The following is a 15,328-nucleotide window of genomic DNA, read 5'->3' as shown; positions in this document are numbered from 1 at the left end:
GCTGTACAACAAATTTCTGTTATCTTTCAAATTTTAGATAAAATGTAAAAGCATATATGTTTTCGGAAGTTTTATGAAATTATATATTACAACAAACACTTATTCTACTAAAACATGACTTTATTAAACAACTAAATTATTTATAGATTTATTGTACATATAATCGATACAACAAAACTTGTATATTTCAAATCATCTATGATCTAACTTCCCAAAATAAAAAGGATTGGAGATGCCGGGAATCGATCCAGGTACCGCGCACATGCTAAGCGCGCGCTCTACCATCTGAGCTACATCCCCGATGAGAGCTATGCATTAATACATGTTCATCAAGAAATACTTTAATCAGTCCTATTTTATCCGAGATGATATAAATTTATTTTGATGTTTACCAAACAAATTAATTCAGAATAAAGAAAAATGAATAAGAAGTAACTATAATCATGCTGAACCTATTTCTGGTTTAAAAATCTCTAGTTCATCTACAGCAGTGGTCGGCTAACCGCCAATCGCGGCCAAACTGTGGGCCGTGGATACATTATTAGTGAGCCGCTAGTTACTTTTTAATAGTTTAGTGTTATCATGGAGTTGTGCGCCGCGTGATAGCCGTACAATCGTACATACATTCATTGCACTATATTCTATATGTTGGTGTGGTTAGAAATTTTTACATTGTCTCAGTGTGGTTCAGACCAGCGTGGCAAATGTGGCCCTGAGAATGCTTTTTAAACTATATTTTTTGCCAACCTTAACTATATGAAACCTTAATTTTTTTCGCGTTTGGCGCGTATATTTTTTGTTTTGTGTTATATTTCACCTTTTCTTGGTGACAATAGCCTAACGCTGTGTGAACTTAGACTTCCTGCAAAATGCAATTTCTACCACAATATATCTAGTTAAATATAAGTTTCTGTTTAACTTTGCAATATGTCTATTGTATCATGAGTAACATTTATCCAAATTTAAAAACAAGATTAACGTAATGGATTCCTTTTATGTGTTTCGTGCGAACGTTTTACGTGATTGCGGGTGCCGCTATTCAGCTGTGGAGATAATAGTGTTAATCTTTTATGCACCAAGTACACGTCTAAGGCAAGCAATTCGCCAACTAAAACCAACTAGACGCAATTTTTTACGTTTCGCGCAATAAACTTACTTTAGTTGCATAATTCCACATCGGTCGGTTCGTGAACAACACGTCTTTTAAATATCTTGAACTATGACGTTACTTGTGATGTCAAATGTAAGGATTTTTATGTACTTATATAAATTTGATCCTTAAAATCTATCCAGCCCAAAAGCGATATTCTCCAATTTCTTGCGTCGTGTGACTCATAACTGTACAGTTCAATTTCTGTTAAATTGTTTTATAAATGCCGTTATTTCAAGCAATATTCGAATCGTTTTATGTGCCATACGCGTCACGTATCCTTTTGTTTGAAGTTTTGCCTTCATTAAACTGGATTTTAGCGTCATATTTGCGCAGGAGTTCGTTCGAGAAAAACAAGTGTTTCTAACTTTTGACGTCATTCTAATGTCTCCAACTTAAAACAAATATCCTGACACTGGTTTCGTAGTGGTTTTAAATATTGGGCCTTTAATAGCTTTGAAAAAAAAAACTCGGGCCGCGACGAAAAAAGTTTGCCGACCACTGATCTACAGCATTTATTATACAATTCACTAAATATATTAGTAATGAGGTTTATTACCTGCTTTGTTCAACATAAAAAAATTTATGCCCTTTGTAAATAACATGATTCATTATAATAGCGCTTGGATTACATTAAGGAATGTATTAAACTTAAATTTTGTTTTTCAATTACATCCAACCAAATAAACCTTTATTTTTGTAGAAGTATTATAGAAGTGCGACGGGCTAACCGATTGCGCCACAAGATCGTTGTTCAACAATTTTCTGTTATCTTTCAATTTTCGGATGAAATTTAAACACATAAATGTTTTCGAAACTGCAATGAAACTATTAATTGTAACAAACCCTTATTCGACTAAAACTTATTAATCAAAGAACTAAATCATTTATTTTCATATTGTTATTCTGGAGTGATTTATTAGGTCAAACCTAACAGTAAATTTATAGACCCGGTTAAAACAAATTTGATTAATATTTCTTATGAGCATGTATTTATGCGTGACGCTCAACTGGAATTTAGCACAGGAATCGATACCCGGCAACTACTGTACACACGTTAATATAATTTTCAGTTTAATCATGTATGATTTAAAATATTTGTAGATTTATTTGAAAGTTTATGTTTTATTTAAAAAAGTATTTTTCGCGATGAATCATTTTTGCATAGTTTTGAACCTTATATATTTTGTAGTTTCATTTTAAACGTGTTAGATAACAGAAACTCGTATAAAATAAGCCTTTAGTGTCGCAATCGGTTAGCGCGGTAATGTTTTTCTGTTTCCTAGCTCTAGCCCCTTTTAAACTAGCTTTATTTATCTCTTATGCCTGCTTTTTTAAATCAGCAAATTCGAACCGCGTATACATCATATGACACCAGAAATGGTTAATACTATATGACTAGCTACATGTACGTAGGCGGAATGCGCGAATTCCTGTTTGGTTACCGGTATTAAAAATACGTATCACTTTACATCAGCAAAGAAGGCGAATAGTAAGTTTTGAAAACCGTCGTAGCGTCATATGTGAATAATTGTTATCATTGAGTGCTTGGCATTCATACAATTTTGTGTTAGTTACGTTCAATGTAGATATATCGTTCTATTTAGTCAACAAGCAAGAATTGTTGAGCAAATATTGGTGTAGAGCTTGAGGTTAAAGTTTATTTGTTTGTGTGTTTTAATTACGCAAATTTAGTTGTGCTCACATCGCGCGAATCTCACTTTACTCTACAGTATATAAACCAGCCACCTATTAGAAAATTTCAAGTCAGAGGTGCCGTTGAAATCATAATATCAAAGATTATGTCACAAAATTACGTAATAACGTTACGTCATAAAATTTGGACTTTTCTCAAGCGAATTTGGGCCAAATATGCATCTTTGATTGGACTATATCGTACATAAAATAAGATCCACATGTATATATTGCTCATTATAATAGTTATTTAGTATAAATTGCAAGTTTTGGAGCTGATGAATTTACTCAACACTTTCTTTACCATAGTGTAACACGGGTGTTTCTTAACTCTGTTGCCTCATCGTTTACCTGTAATCCTCAGAAAATATTGTGGTGCACTTGGTGAGCGAAGCGAGTGCGAATTTGTTTGTGTATAATTTTGTTCTCTTAAATTGCTTGTAAGTTGTTTTATATAAATGCAAGTTGCCCACCCAGTCCTAATGAGCCTAGGCGAAAAGAGAAAGAACAATAATTGTAAATACTAAAGCCTTGGCAATTGTAATAACATCAAATCATGGATCTACACCGCACAACCTTCGGTGTAAAAAAGATGTTTCTGAATTTAACAAAATGTCATACAATTTAAGGCATTTCAGCAAACTTACAGACAGAATAAATTTGCTAATTTGCGACAAGTTATGTTTAACGCCAATTATTACTAAAAACGCAAACTGCAACAACGGCGGATGCTGGTTGTCTGGGCAAGAAGGAAAATAAACGCAAGTGCAGTTTTTAGATTTATGTATACATATTGAAAAAGACAGCAAAACCTTGATAAATAATAAAAGAAAAGGCGTATTTCGCAGACGGCTTTCTAGCATTTTTAGGACGTGGTAATACGCGATGGTGAGAGGTGAGCGCTGGTTGACCAAAACCTGGACGGCGCATGGACAACTTAGATTTAATACGGACCCTGGTTGCCATACTACATACCTATCATATGCCCAAGCTTGCAAGGCAGATCAAGCATATGGAATAAGTTAATCCACTTTTCTAGAACAAGCAGCACTGTAATAACGCAGGGAAAAATGACAAAATATATTTTTTGGAGGGGGCATGGTCGGTTGTAAATCTTTGAACAACGTTTTTGTCAAAAAAAAACATGCGAGATAACTGTGTTGACAGAGGTTTATTGCCAAATTTGTTTACAGGTCTATATAATTTGCGTTAAAGTATAAAAAATCCTTCTTTATTTACTCTATCGCTACAATACCGCTTCGTATAGTGAACAACAGATCTCGGAGTTTGGATCGTTTTTTTTTACATGCCACTTTGAACGACCAGTTTAGACTATTGTTAGTCAGAACAATCTAGTATAGTTGAAATACTTATTATTAAAAGTGTCCCCATTAAATAACAATTATTGCCAAATTAGATAAACAATAAACGTTATCCCCCTTTCCAGAAGTCTTTTCCATGTGACAACAAGTTAATTTCGATCAACTACGGCTATGAAGCTGTAATGCTGTAGTGCCAATGCCTGAGAAAATATGTTAGTAATACTCAGCTTGATATAGAGAACTAGCAATATGCAACATGTTGTGTTTAATGAGCCCTCTAAATTCCAGTTTAGTCAATTCAAACTACAATGCTCTTTTTAAACGCATTTTTTTCGATTTTTGCGAAGAACCTTCAACTTTAGGAGTTTCATGTTGCCTGACTGATATGTAATTCACAAATACCCAATTTGTGTTTGGTATGTTACTTATTAAATACGAGAAAGGTCGCGAGGTACAGGACAATTACAAAACGGGAGCGGTAACAAAAAGTTTAAGAACCACTGGTTTACTATGGACCCAATTGTCCATATCCGTAGCCGTTTTAAAACTGCTGACCGGTAAAAATACAAAAAATCTTACTCGGACCTGTAACCAGAAATTCTAAGGCATGTATCGTTCCTTATACAACTATAGCCAGGGTTGCCATCTGCCAAGGCCAAAAACTAATCGCGTTACTTTGCGATCTAGATTAGTTGTTTGGGGGTCACGGAGCTTTTCAGAAATAACGTCATAAAGTTATACTACAATTATACCGTTACGTTACAAAACAAATCCCGTCTAATCGCACGAGATTCGCATATTGCTCGAAATAATAGCATTTATTATCTAATTTAAAAGGAATTGCGCTTTGGGGAATGTGAAGTCACACAGCGTGACCACATGCCCACCTTTAGGCTGAACTGATTCCTTAAAACATACAAAACGACTTTAAATTAGAAATAAAAAAACACGCGAAGAAAAAAATATATATATTTACAAATATTTTTGTATTTACATAGAAAAGTTGACAAAAACATAGAGTCTGGGAGTGCATGGCCTTGTTCCCCTGGTGATTACGTATTACTTTATCGACCGTAATAAAGAACTGAATGTCTAAATATAAAATCCGCCCTAATATGAACGTACAAACGTAAACTTTCAGCTTTGGGGTCCTACAGACGTGATTAAAATTGTACCGTTTTCTTGATCAGGCAAGGCACGAACTATCAATCCAATGTTATTCTGTTGTAGAATACATTGTTATCATACTACGGTCAAAAACCACAGTAAAATATTATTAATCAAATAAGCGTTCATTTAATTTTAAGTGTCTGAATTTCAAGGAAAATATCCTGAATTTTAGGGAAAATACTTATTTTATAAGCAGTTAGATAACAATATAGTTGATAATAAACTTTGCTCGTGGGTTTTAGAAACCAACAACCACTACAATTAGTTTTGCATAACAAAAAAATTACACCCAGCCTTGTAAAGTTGTAGCCCTAACCAAAAAACATCATACCACAACAAGTTGTGTTATTTTAATTTGGCATAACTTAAACTTAGAGCTCAGAGAGTCGTTAATTACTCTCCGCCCTTTTATGGTGAACAGACTTTCCCAAAGCTGGCTCCAACATATACCAAGAAGACGAAAGCCCGAAAAAGTTGAACATTTATGCAGTTAAAGTAGTCAAATTAAACTTTGTCAACCGTATAACTGAAGCCAACAGTTTGACCGGCAAAAACATTTTCGCCTACCGGTGGTTAAAGAGACTTGGTAATATCATTAATATTATATTATTTTCCTAAAAGGTTTAGGTAGACGTCGGTTAGTTCAATTGTGTAATGAATAGGTGTAAGCTGCCAATATGATGAACGAAAGTCATACCACTGATATAGACTATTATTGGAGACATGACAAAGATGGCATGTCAACAGCTCTGCCGTCGGAAACGAACGTGTGCATATTTGCCCAAGAAATTTCTATGACTTTCAATATTGTAACGCTTTTGATTGGTTTTATAATCATTGGAGGTAAATTGCTGTGTTTCGCGGAGTGGTGTATTACTAAATCTACTGGAAAGTAATATAATTTTTTTAATAATGGCTTTTTCTGTAATTGGTAATATCCCTAAAACAGGATGCTAATTAAAATGTCTTATTATTAAACACAATGAAAAAAACAACTTGGCATAAAAATATTTTTAAAGAGTCTTTAAAAAGTCGCCTTCACATTATAATTTCAAACAGGAAATACTTTGGTCCTATTGGTTTTACTTCGCTATCCTGCCAAAAGATTTACGCCGCTACACTGGCTGTTGTTTCATCTTGCCATCGCAGACCTTTTGATTGGCCTTACCGTGTTTTTCTGGTACGGAATTGCCGAGTTGCTACAGCTACCAGTTTCGCTTTATGTCAAGGTAATCAGCAGTATGATAATATTTCGACATGAAAGTTCCATTGTCATTGTCTTATCCACTGCCATTGTCTCATTTACTTACAAGGGCCATTGTGCCGTTTGTGGCCATTTTGTTGAACATAATAGTATTGTTGAATTAATCACTTGTTATAAGAGCAAACGTGGTTTGACTCTTCCATGCCGAAATTATGATATTTATTTTGCAACGTGTGGTCTTTGTAATAAACAGTATGTAGGAAAAACGAAAAATAAGCGAAGGCTACTTTATACATCATTCTTATGCCATTAAACGGAGTGTTGCTCTTCCAGCAGAATATATAATGGATCGACGTTTCGACGTGCTATACAGAACGTCTTCATCAGGTTTCACTACTTTTAGACAGTTTTTGCTCTTTGAATGGTTTTTGAGTATTGCGTTAACACTCATGCAGTCAGTTGCTGCTCGAAACAGTTTGCTAACATTGTTATTCCCCCCTCGGCTGGCTACGCCACTCAATGTGTTTAGGCACGGTTATATTATACATGTGTGCACGAGCTCAAACTATAGTACGAAGTTTATTACGTTTCTTTTTAGTGGGGTCAAGTTATGACGTAAATTTTTGCCTAAAATCGCTGAAATTCTTATTCTATCAAACAAATGTTATAGATTCCTCTGTACACCTGTCTGTTGGTGTGTAATAAGTATTCTCTATCTATCCTAAGTTAAGACAGGTCTAAAGCCGACAGACGTAAACATACAAAATGTTTAGTTGTCCTTATTGCCAATTGCATCTGCTGCATCTTTTTTTGTTTAACACACGATAAATGTACCAACATTTTAGGTAATATTCTACGGATTTAGCATAGTAGCAGTGATGGCGTCGTTTCAAGGTTTGATGATGATAGCATTGGACCGTTATATGCTCATACTTCACACTGTAAAGTAAGTTAAACTGATTATTTTTTTATTTAAGAAATATTGCTGTATGATATTTATTTAACATTTATGATAATGTCATGTTTTTGCGAAAATAAGTGGTGACCGTATCAATTACAATTAACAGATTTTTTTTTGACCCAAAACCGAGATATCATACCAAGGGCAGTAACTTGGTCAGTTCAGTGATGACGTCATAAAGTTACGTCATAATGTGACGTTATAAAGTTGTGCCAAACATGACGTTATAAAGTGACTTCTAAACTCAACGTCACAAAAAAGTGACCTTTTTTGCATAATATCACAAACTTTTTATGCGTAAATGTTGAATACGCTTCAACATCTAAAGCCCCTTGTTCGGTAACCGTGAGGTCCAAAAACTCGTTTAGGCGTTTACAATAACATTTTTTTAACGTGTACACAATACTAACCATTTTAATGTCCAATCTTTTTATTAAACCTTAAGCAGCACCTGGTTTCGATAGTTAAGTGTGATGCCTTTATGATAGATACCAGACAACGATCACCAGACAACGAACGGTGTGCGTAATCCTGTTCATGTGGATCATGCCAATCACAATGCAGGTCATAGCTCCTATGTTAGGATGGTCTTGCGTAGAACTCTGTGATTGCAGGTAGGTCTTGATTTTAACTCATCCTAAATGATTTGTCTTAGGATTGCTCAGGTGGGTGGTTTTGTGCATTGTACATTAATGGAAGACTATACTTGGCATTTCCTAAAGGCCCTTGTCTGCTAAAAATTATATATATCACATATATAGGCTTGCCATTTTGTAGAAACGTAAATCTGGGACGCATATTGGAAACTGCAAATAAACTTAATGTAGACCTAATACAAAAGAATTTAATGCAACTAATTAACTTAACGGGGTTGCGGTTGTTTTATATTTTGGCAGGTGGTATTTTTCAGGGCTCTGTTTTTAAGGGTAGTTTGTCTAAGTAATTTAAATTGTAACCGAAGGTAATTTTCTCCATTGTGAAACAAATGAGTCGCGTAAAAACTTTCTACAATTAAAGTAGGATGCGGCCCTCGTGAAACCAGCAACAATATTAGGCCGTACTTGTTGGCAAAGGCGCTGCGTCCATAACAAATTCGAATTCCCCGCACCAAATCAATCTGAAGCATAGATAAAACAAAATGTAGCATTCGATCAAGCTAGCCTCTTAAAACTATTACATATTATGTTGTAGGCCTACTTCGCGTCATTTGCTTGAGCCGCGTGTTATTTCCGATGATTTAAAAAGGTAATTCACCATGTTACTAAATAGTAATGTTACGGATAGGGTGATATCCTGGCTTGAGTGCAAAATAGTGTGTAAAGTGGTACACATTTTAAATTCTTCTAAATAAAACATTTCAATTTCTCTAATCGTTAATGTTTGCAGCACAGATGTTGGTCGTCCGTTGACTATTTTTTTTTTGCTTATTGTGCATGGAATGGGTTAACTAATTACTTCCCCACAAATGGAGTCACATTCTTTAGCCTGTGTGAAAGCAGCATTTAATCGGATGGCGTGTTATAAATTAACGCATTTATCTGCGTGACTGTGAAACATCTAAATGTTCGTCTTCTCAAACTAACATTTTACATTTTGTTGAAACAAAATTGCATTTAATGTGTGCTTATTTAAAATAAAACGACTAAATACCCAGCCGCTAAGCACGTCAAACATATTTTACGTTACGGAAACCAGTGACATAGGGAACCACTCACTAACGCAAAACCTTAAGTCAGGGTTTCTCAACCGTGGCCCTTGGCTGTATTTGTTATATACGTAAGGAAGTAAAACAAGTAAAAACACGTAATGCGATGCAAGGTTGTTTTTTTAAGCTGTTGGCCACGAGGGTTGAGCGCCTTTTAAAGGGGGCGACGAAGCATAAAAGGTTGAACCACTGCCTTAAGTTGTATAGCAGCCCTGGTTCGCATTGCGTGATTTTTAGCAAAACGTAATTCAACGTTAGTAAAATCTTGTTTGAAACTGAAAATTGGTTACAATTGAAACCGCCGCATTAAATGCGAAATTTTGCGAACTCTACCAAAATTTTGCGTGGTAACATACTTCAAGAAGTTCTTAAACTAAAAGTAATTAATTTTGATTAGGGCAATATACGTAATTTCAATATATTTCCTCGCAGGTAATTGCTATTAAAGTTTTTTATACAATGCAACAAAGTATGTAACCAAAAAGCAGTTTTGGAACCACTCACAAACGTTAAACCTTTAAGCAGATACGCAATCCCTGTACCATATTGCGTCGAACATAAGTAAAATCTCGTTTGAAACTGAAAATTGGTTACTATTAATGCCAACTTTGGCGAACATTAAAACTTATTTTTATTAAGGCAATCAGTATGTCATGACTTTAATTTGATTTGTAATGCTGAAAACCGGCGACATTTATCGATCCAGAGTTACTAACAAACGTTAAACTTTAAGTTGTAACAGCAATTGTTTAGGCTTGCGTAATATTCAAGCAAATGATACCGGCACCAAACTGCGTCATACGTGAAAAAAAATCCTTGGAAATAAAAATTGCTTAAAGGTGACCGGGTTGCGACGGCGCTTGATTATCTTCCTCAAAAATTCCCAGTACCCGCCGGATAATATCCATCTAAATTGTTTTACTCAGCACACACAAAAAAGAAACTAACCCCAGCAACCTCAGCCCCAGAAAAATATTTCTCAACACCCGCTGGAAAAATAAGTAATTTATGTTAAAAACAATGCTTGACAGCCTTACCAACCAAAAACGAAAAGTAAAAAGTATATTACTTAGTTTTTAATAAAGAATTGCTAAATGGCTAACTCAAGAGTTTTTACATTTTTTCTTTTTTCTTTGCAAATCTTAAATTGAAAAATCCGGGACAAATTGGTTAACCGGGCGGGACACCGGGACAAGGCCTGAAAACCGGGACTGTCCCGGCTAAACCGGGACGTATGGCAAGCCTTCACATACATATTTAATTTACGAGCTTTTTCTAAAACAGTTTATGCATTTCTAGAAATATCATAGAAACCAATTCGAATTCAAGGGGCCGTAGTATTTGATATAAAAAAATAACAATTGTTGAAATGATTCTAAATACTGCACCTCATAATACGTATAGCATCTTAATTATAATTTCCTAGTCATCTATTTTTTGACAGAATGGGCCGAGTAGCCTACATAGATGGTGTGTCACAACCGTAGTCACTATTTCCGTACGTGGGCGGATAGCTTTCGATGAGCGAAATCAATAGCCGATATAACTGTGACAGATATCTTACTGAGATTTAACAACTGTTTACAAGTGTACCGTACAGCATAAAATGAATTTTAATGAATTCTGCTTTTCAGCTGCAGAAAAGATGTGTCCTAATTCTGAATCTATTCCTGTTGTCTACAAAGAATTATAGAAAGTCAAATAATTCGCGCATGTAAATTGTAAATTCACCTTTATTTTATTCTTTTGGGCACATTGATACCTTGGTTAAGTCGATTAAAATTATACCACAACAAATAATACCTCCTCTTACTGGACTACTATGGAAACACAAAGAAGTATAAAACAACAATACATACATAGAAACAATTCATTTTAACAAGTAGTATAAAACTATATTTAATTTCTATTGTCAGGTACATAACACCTCCTACTAGCACAGTACTACTGAGCCAGGTATTGTGCAAGCAATCAACCCAAGTTCTGGGCCAACTAAATCTCATAGTGACGTAACAACTATCTTCACATTTCACGCCAGGAAACTAACGCACCTCAGATAATTTATCCGTTGCGAAAATCAAACAATCAGAGCAAACTTATATCCATGTAAAAATGTAATCAATGTATGGAAAATGTTAGCTTACTAAAAAGCGCGAAAATTTGGTGAGTGTAATTGGCGCGGGCCAAGTAACTGACTTTTTTAACAATTATTTAAATTCAAGTATTTCAAATAATACGTGCCTAAGGCTTTCTTCCGCTTCAAAACACTTTAATCTCATCCTAAGTTTTGTTTAGCTAAAATTCCCCTGTGTGTCAGGAATCTAACTTCAGTAGCGCAAGTCACTCTTCACACAGCTAGGAAGTAGAGTTGTCAATCGCAAAAAACATATTTAAAACTAATTAACAATCTACTGTAACCAATATTTCTGAGCTAAAAAATATTGTTTTTGATCATACTACCTCGCCTTTTGAACAACATACTAGAAAACACAAAAATCACACAAGCTGCATTTGCATAGTAAAATTTGAAAGAAAATATAGTTTGGGAGCGGAGAATGGCCTAGTGCTCATTGGATCAGCCCCTGGTCCTAGTTATTATAGTGAGGTATATGCTTTTGGTGGTGGATATACGAACACACAACAAGACCTAAAAAGAAGCAATACGTAAAGCAGAAAAGTCTATAAAACCATTGTATTAGGACCAAGGACATAATAAAGCCCAATACGCAGTAATTTCCAATACAGAATAAGATCAAAAGCGTCTGAATAAGACCAAAATCTGCCGAAATACGCCCTAAATTCTTCTAAAATAGGCCTAAATGGCAAAAATAACGCTTGAAACTGTAGTGTCAGTATAGGTTATATGGGACGATAGGGGGCCGTCGGTCTGACTTCAGCCATTTTTTGTGTCGACGTTTGAGCGCCCTAGTTTGGCCGGCACCGTTGGGGTGCCGCTGTTTTGGCACCGGGTTTTTGGCCCTGTTTTTGGTTATTGGCGGGTAATGGGTGGGGTTAGAAAATGGTTTAGGTTTGAAATACTAGGGGAGTTAGTGATGTACATAGGAGTTGGATTTCAGGTTAGGCAAAGTGTTGTTTAGGTCTGATTTTGATCATTTAGGTCAGTGCTTTTCAAGTTTTCAACCTCTAAAATTTTCATCCGCACTTTATTATTTCGGAAAATTTCCATCCGCACGAAACAAGTACAGTAAGTTTACAACCTTTAGTTTTATTAGTGAAATAACAATACAGGGTTTGTGTATTAAAACAGTGTGCCTATAAGCCTTGACCGATATAAAATAGATAGCTTAAGCTGCAATGAACCACTGAGATTACTGTACCTGTAACGCATAAGTGGGCGCACCAGCTTATTTGATTACTGTATTACACATAATAAAAAACAATAACATGCACCATTTTCATCCGCACATTTATTCGCACGACGTTAGTCATCCGCGTTACAATTTTTTTCATCCGCACAAGTGCGTACCATCCCACGGGTTGAAAAGCACTGATTTAGGTGTTATTCCGACGGGTTTAGGACTTTTCCGATTTAGGCGGTACTACGACTATTTGGTACTAGTCAAAGTTTGGTCTAATCTCGAACTTGGTTTTATTCGGCGTTGATCTTGTTCTTATTTAAGTCTTATGGCTTGAGTCCGTGGGTAGGGTATATTATGTAAGCTGTCTTAAAAAAAATAATACTATGCGAGGTATCTATCAGCTTGTAGAACTGTTATAAAGTTATTTTGATATTTTTACATCAATTATAAAACATAATTTCTTTCTTGTTTAAATTTTACCTCGCTTTTAGATTTGAAATCTCATAAATGTAAATTGTATTACCGAAAAATACAGCTTAAACTAGTTTTGCCGAAAAAAGTCAGCTTAAACTACACGAAATTTTATATAGTTATTTAAACTCTAAGTAAATTTGTGCCAAGTATAGTTAGAATCAGCCTATTTTTTCACAGAATTCATAACTTGCACCCCGATGCTAAGTATTGCTTCGATGAGTCGTGTTCACAACAGTTGCCACCTCTCACAAAGTTGCAGTTGCTTCTTGCCAGCGCCATGTCAAGCGTTACCTTCCTATTCACGGTGGTAATATACGCCCTCATGTTTTACGGCATCCATAAGCAATCACAGAAGATTCGGCATTCGACAGCCAACAGTCGAAAATCGTCGAGCGGCAGTCAACAGACCCAACTTAGTTCGACAAATGGGACGAAAAACAACGCTGCGTTGCCAACTCTATCAAACGCTTGCCGTACAACTCCTGACGACGACGTATTTATCCCAGTGAATGGCGCATTCCAGTTTAACGTAGTGAATACAGATAGTCGGGAAGGTTGTAGTCACAATAACACAGACGAAACTCAACTGACGGACAGCAGCAGGGAATCCAACAAACAAGAGGAAAAACTTAACCCAGTTAGCCCACCACGAACTCCAATCAGTCCTGGGGTTAGTAAACCCGTTCTATATCGAAAAGCCGAGTCCACACAGGCGACGTCACCCAAAGTCGTGATGCGACCAAAGAGCAAAAAAAGTTTACCTTCCAATCAGCGACAGTCGGTCACGCAAAGTATGATCGGGACTTTGCGTCGCCTCACTGCAGCAAAGAAACGACGTCGCACCAAGGTGGGTCGTCGCCGTGACGTGCGCGTGATGCGTTCGATGTTTGCCATCATGACTGTGTTCGTCATCACAACGTGCCCGCTCATGATCTTTATCATGTACACATACGCACACAACGACCGAAGCCTGAAGGAAATATTCAACATTCTGTTGCAGGTAAGGCATTTAAGGGGACATAACAGGCCCTGCGAGGGTAGCTGAGGGTATATTAAAACAGGGCCAATATTTCGATAAATGCACCGAAATAGGTAAAAATACGTAACTACAAATATTTAACTGGCTATGATTATGAATTATTCCCCGCTTTTAGCCCATAAACAAATAAAGTGGCATAAATACATATCCCTGACATAAAACCAACTTCCTGTTGTGAAACAGAATGCGTTACGTTTTAGTTCAACTAATTTAGTACGGAGAACTTTAGAATAGTGATTGCCGTGCATTTACTCGCAGTTAATGTATTGGGCACAGTATATTAAAAGTTTATTTTGGTAAACTAGCTTTTAGCTAGCCTAGCCGTTTCCTATATTTATTATGTAATGGTATTTATCCTACCAAACAAAGTACATTTTGTAGATCATCAACTGTAAGATTTTTGGTGCATCCTTAACAGTTTCTTTTATTCAGTTAATAACGTTCATAATCTAACTGACGAAGTACCTTTGTTCAGATCACAACTCTAAACTCATTGCTGAACCCGTTCCTGTATTTTTCCCGCGTTCCAGCGATGCGCACTCGCTTTCATAAGCTTATGAAAACTCGTTACTGGAGGAATCTGTGGATGGTTCACGTTAAGAAAGAGCAACCACCTACTAACGTTCCTCCTTATGGGGACGGCCAGAGCGACAGCTGGGAAAGTGGACAATCAGAATCTAACAATGCATAAAGGCAGGAGAGCCGGTGTTAAACTCAAGCCTATTTACTGTGTTTTATTATGTATAAAAATTTGTAAAACCCAACTGAACTTTGCCCTATTCAAAATGCGATGATAAAATTATATTAAAAATGTTGTCATAGATTTCTAGTTTTTAACGCAGTATAAGTATTTATAATTCTTTTTAAAACTATATGTTTCATCTTAACATTTATTTACAGAACACGTTTTTATATCTGTAATGCAACTGCGTAATACGCGCATATACGTTAATATATAACTGCCCACATATGACGATTTTGTCGTCCCAAAGAGAAAGGCCGGAACTTACCAGCTATTAAAATTTTCTGCCGCCCATAACTCTATTTGGTTCCTTCAGCGAAAGAATAGACTATAACAAAATGACTTAACGTACTTTCAGGACAAAGTTATGAATAATATATTTTTAGCTATTTTACAATACATTTGTCATACCTCAAGACAATAAACACATTTGGGTAAAAATACTTTGTAAAAAGAAGACAATAAACGAATAAAGACTTGTTTCAGTATAGTTGAGGATTGTGCAAAAGCATTTTTTTTCACAGTGACAAAAGTCAAAGTTTTGCC

The 15,328-nt window shown here is 35.8% G+C and overlaps 1 protein-coding gene across 1 annotated transcript; it reads left to right on the top strand.

The window, feature by feature from the left end:
* Window positions 1-5,969: 5,969 nt before the first annotated feature.
* On the top strand, window positions 5,970-14,998 carry LOC146132306 (uncharacterized). Its single transcript, XM_083397465.1, has 6 exons — window positions 5,970-6,180; window positions 6,397-6,566; window positions 7,387-7,487; window positions 7,991-8,116; window positions 13,179-14,001; window positions 14,516-14,998. Exons 1-6 carry the CDS (start codon window positions 6,015-6,017, stop codon window positions 14,729-14,731), a joined length of 1,602 nt encoding a protein of 533 aa, XP_083253591.1. The 5' UTR covers window positions 5,970-6,014; the 3' UTR covers window positions 14,732-14,998.
* Window positions 14,999-15,328: the final 330 nt, after the last annotated feature.

The sequence above is a fragment of the Ascidiella aspersa genome, chromosome 9 (genome assembly GCF_963924565.1).
Source record: "Ascidiella aspersa chromosome 9, kaAscAspe10.2, whole genome shotgun sequence".
Lineage (NCBI taxonomy): Eukaryota > Metazoa > Chordata > Ascidiacea > Phlebobranchia > Ascidiidae > Ascidiella > Ascidiella aspersa.
This window is presented reverse-complemented; position numbering and strand designations above follow the sequence as displayed.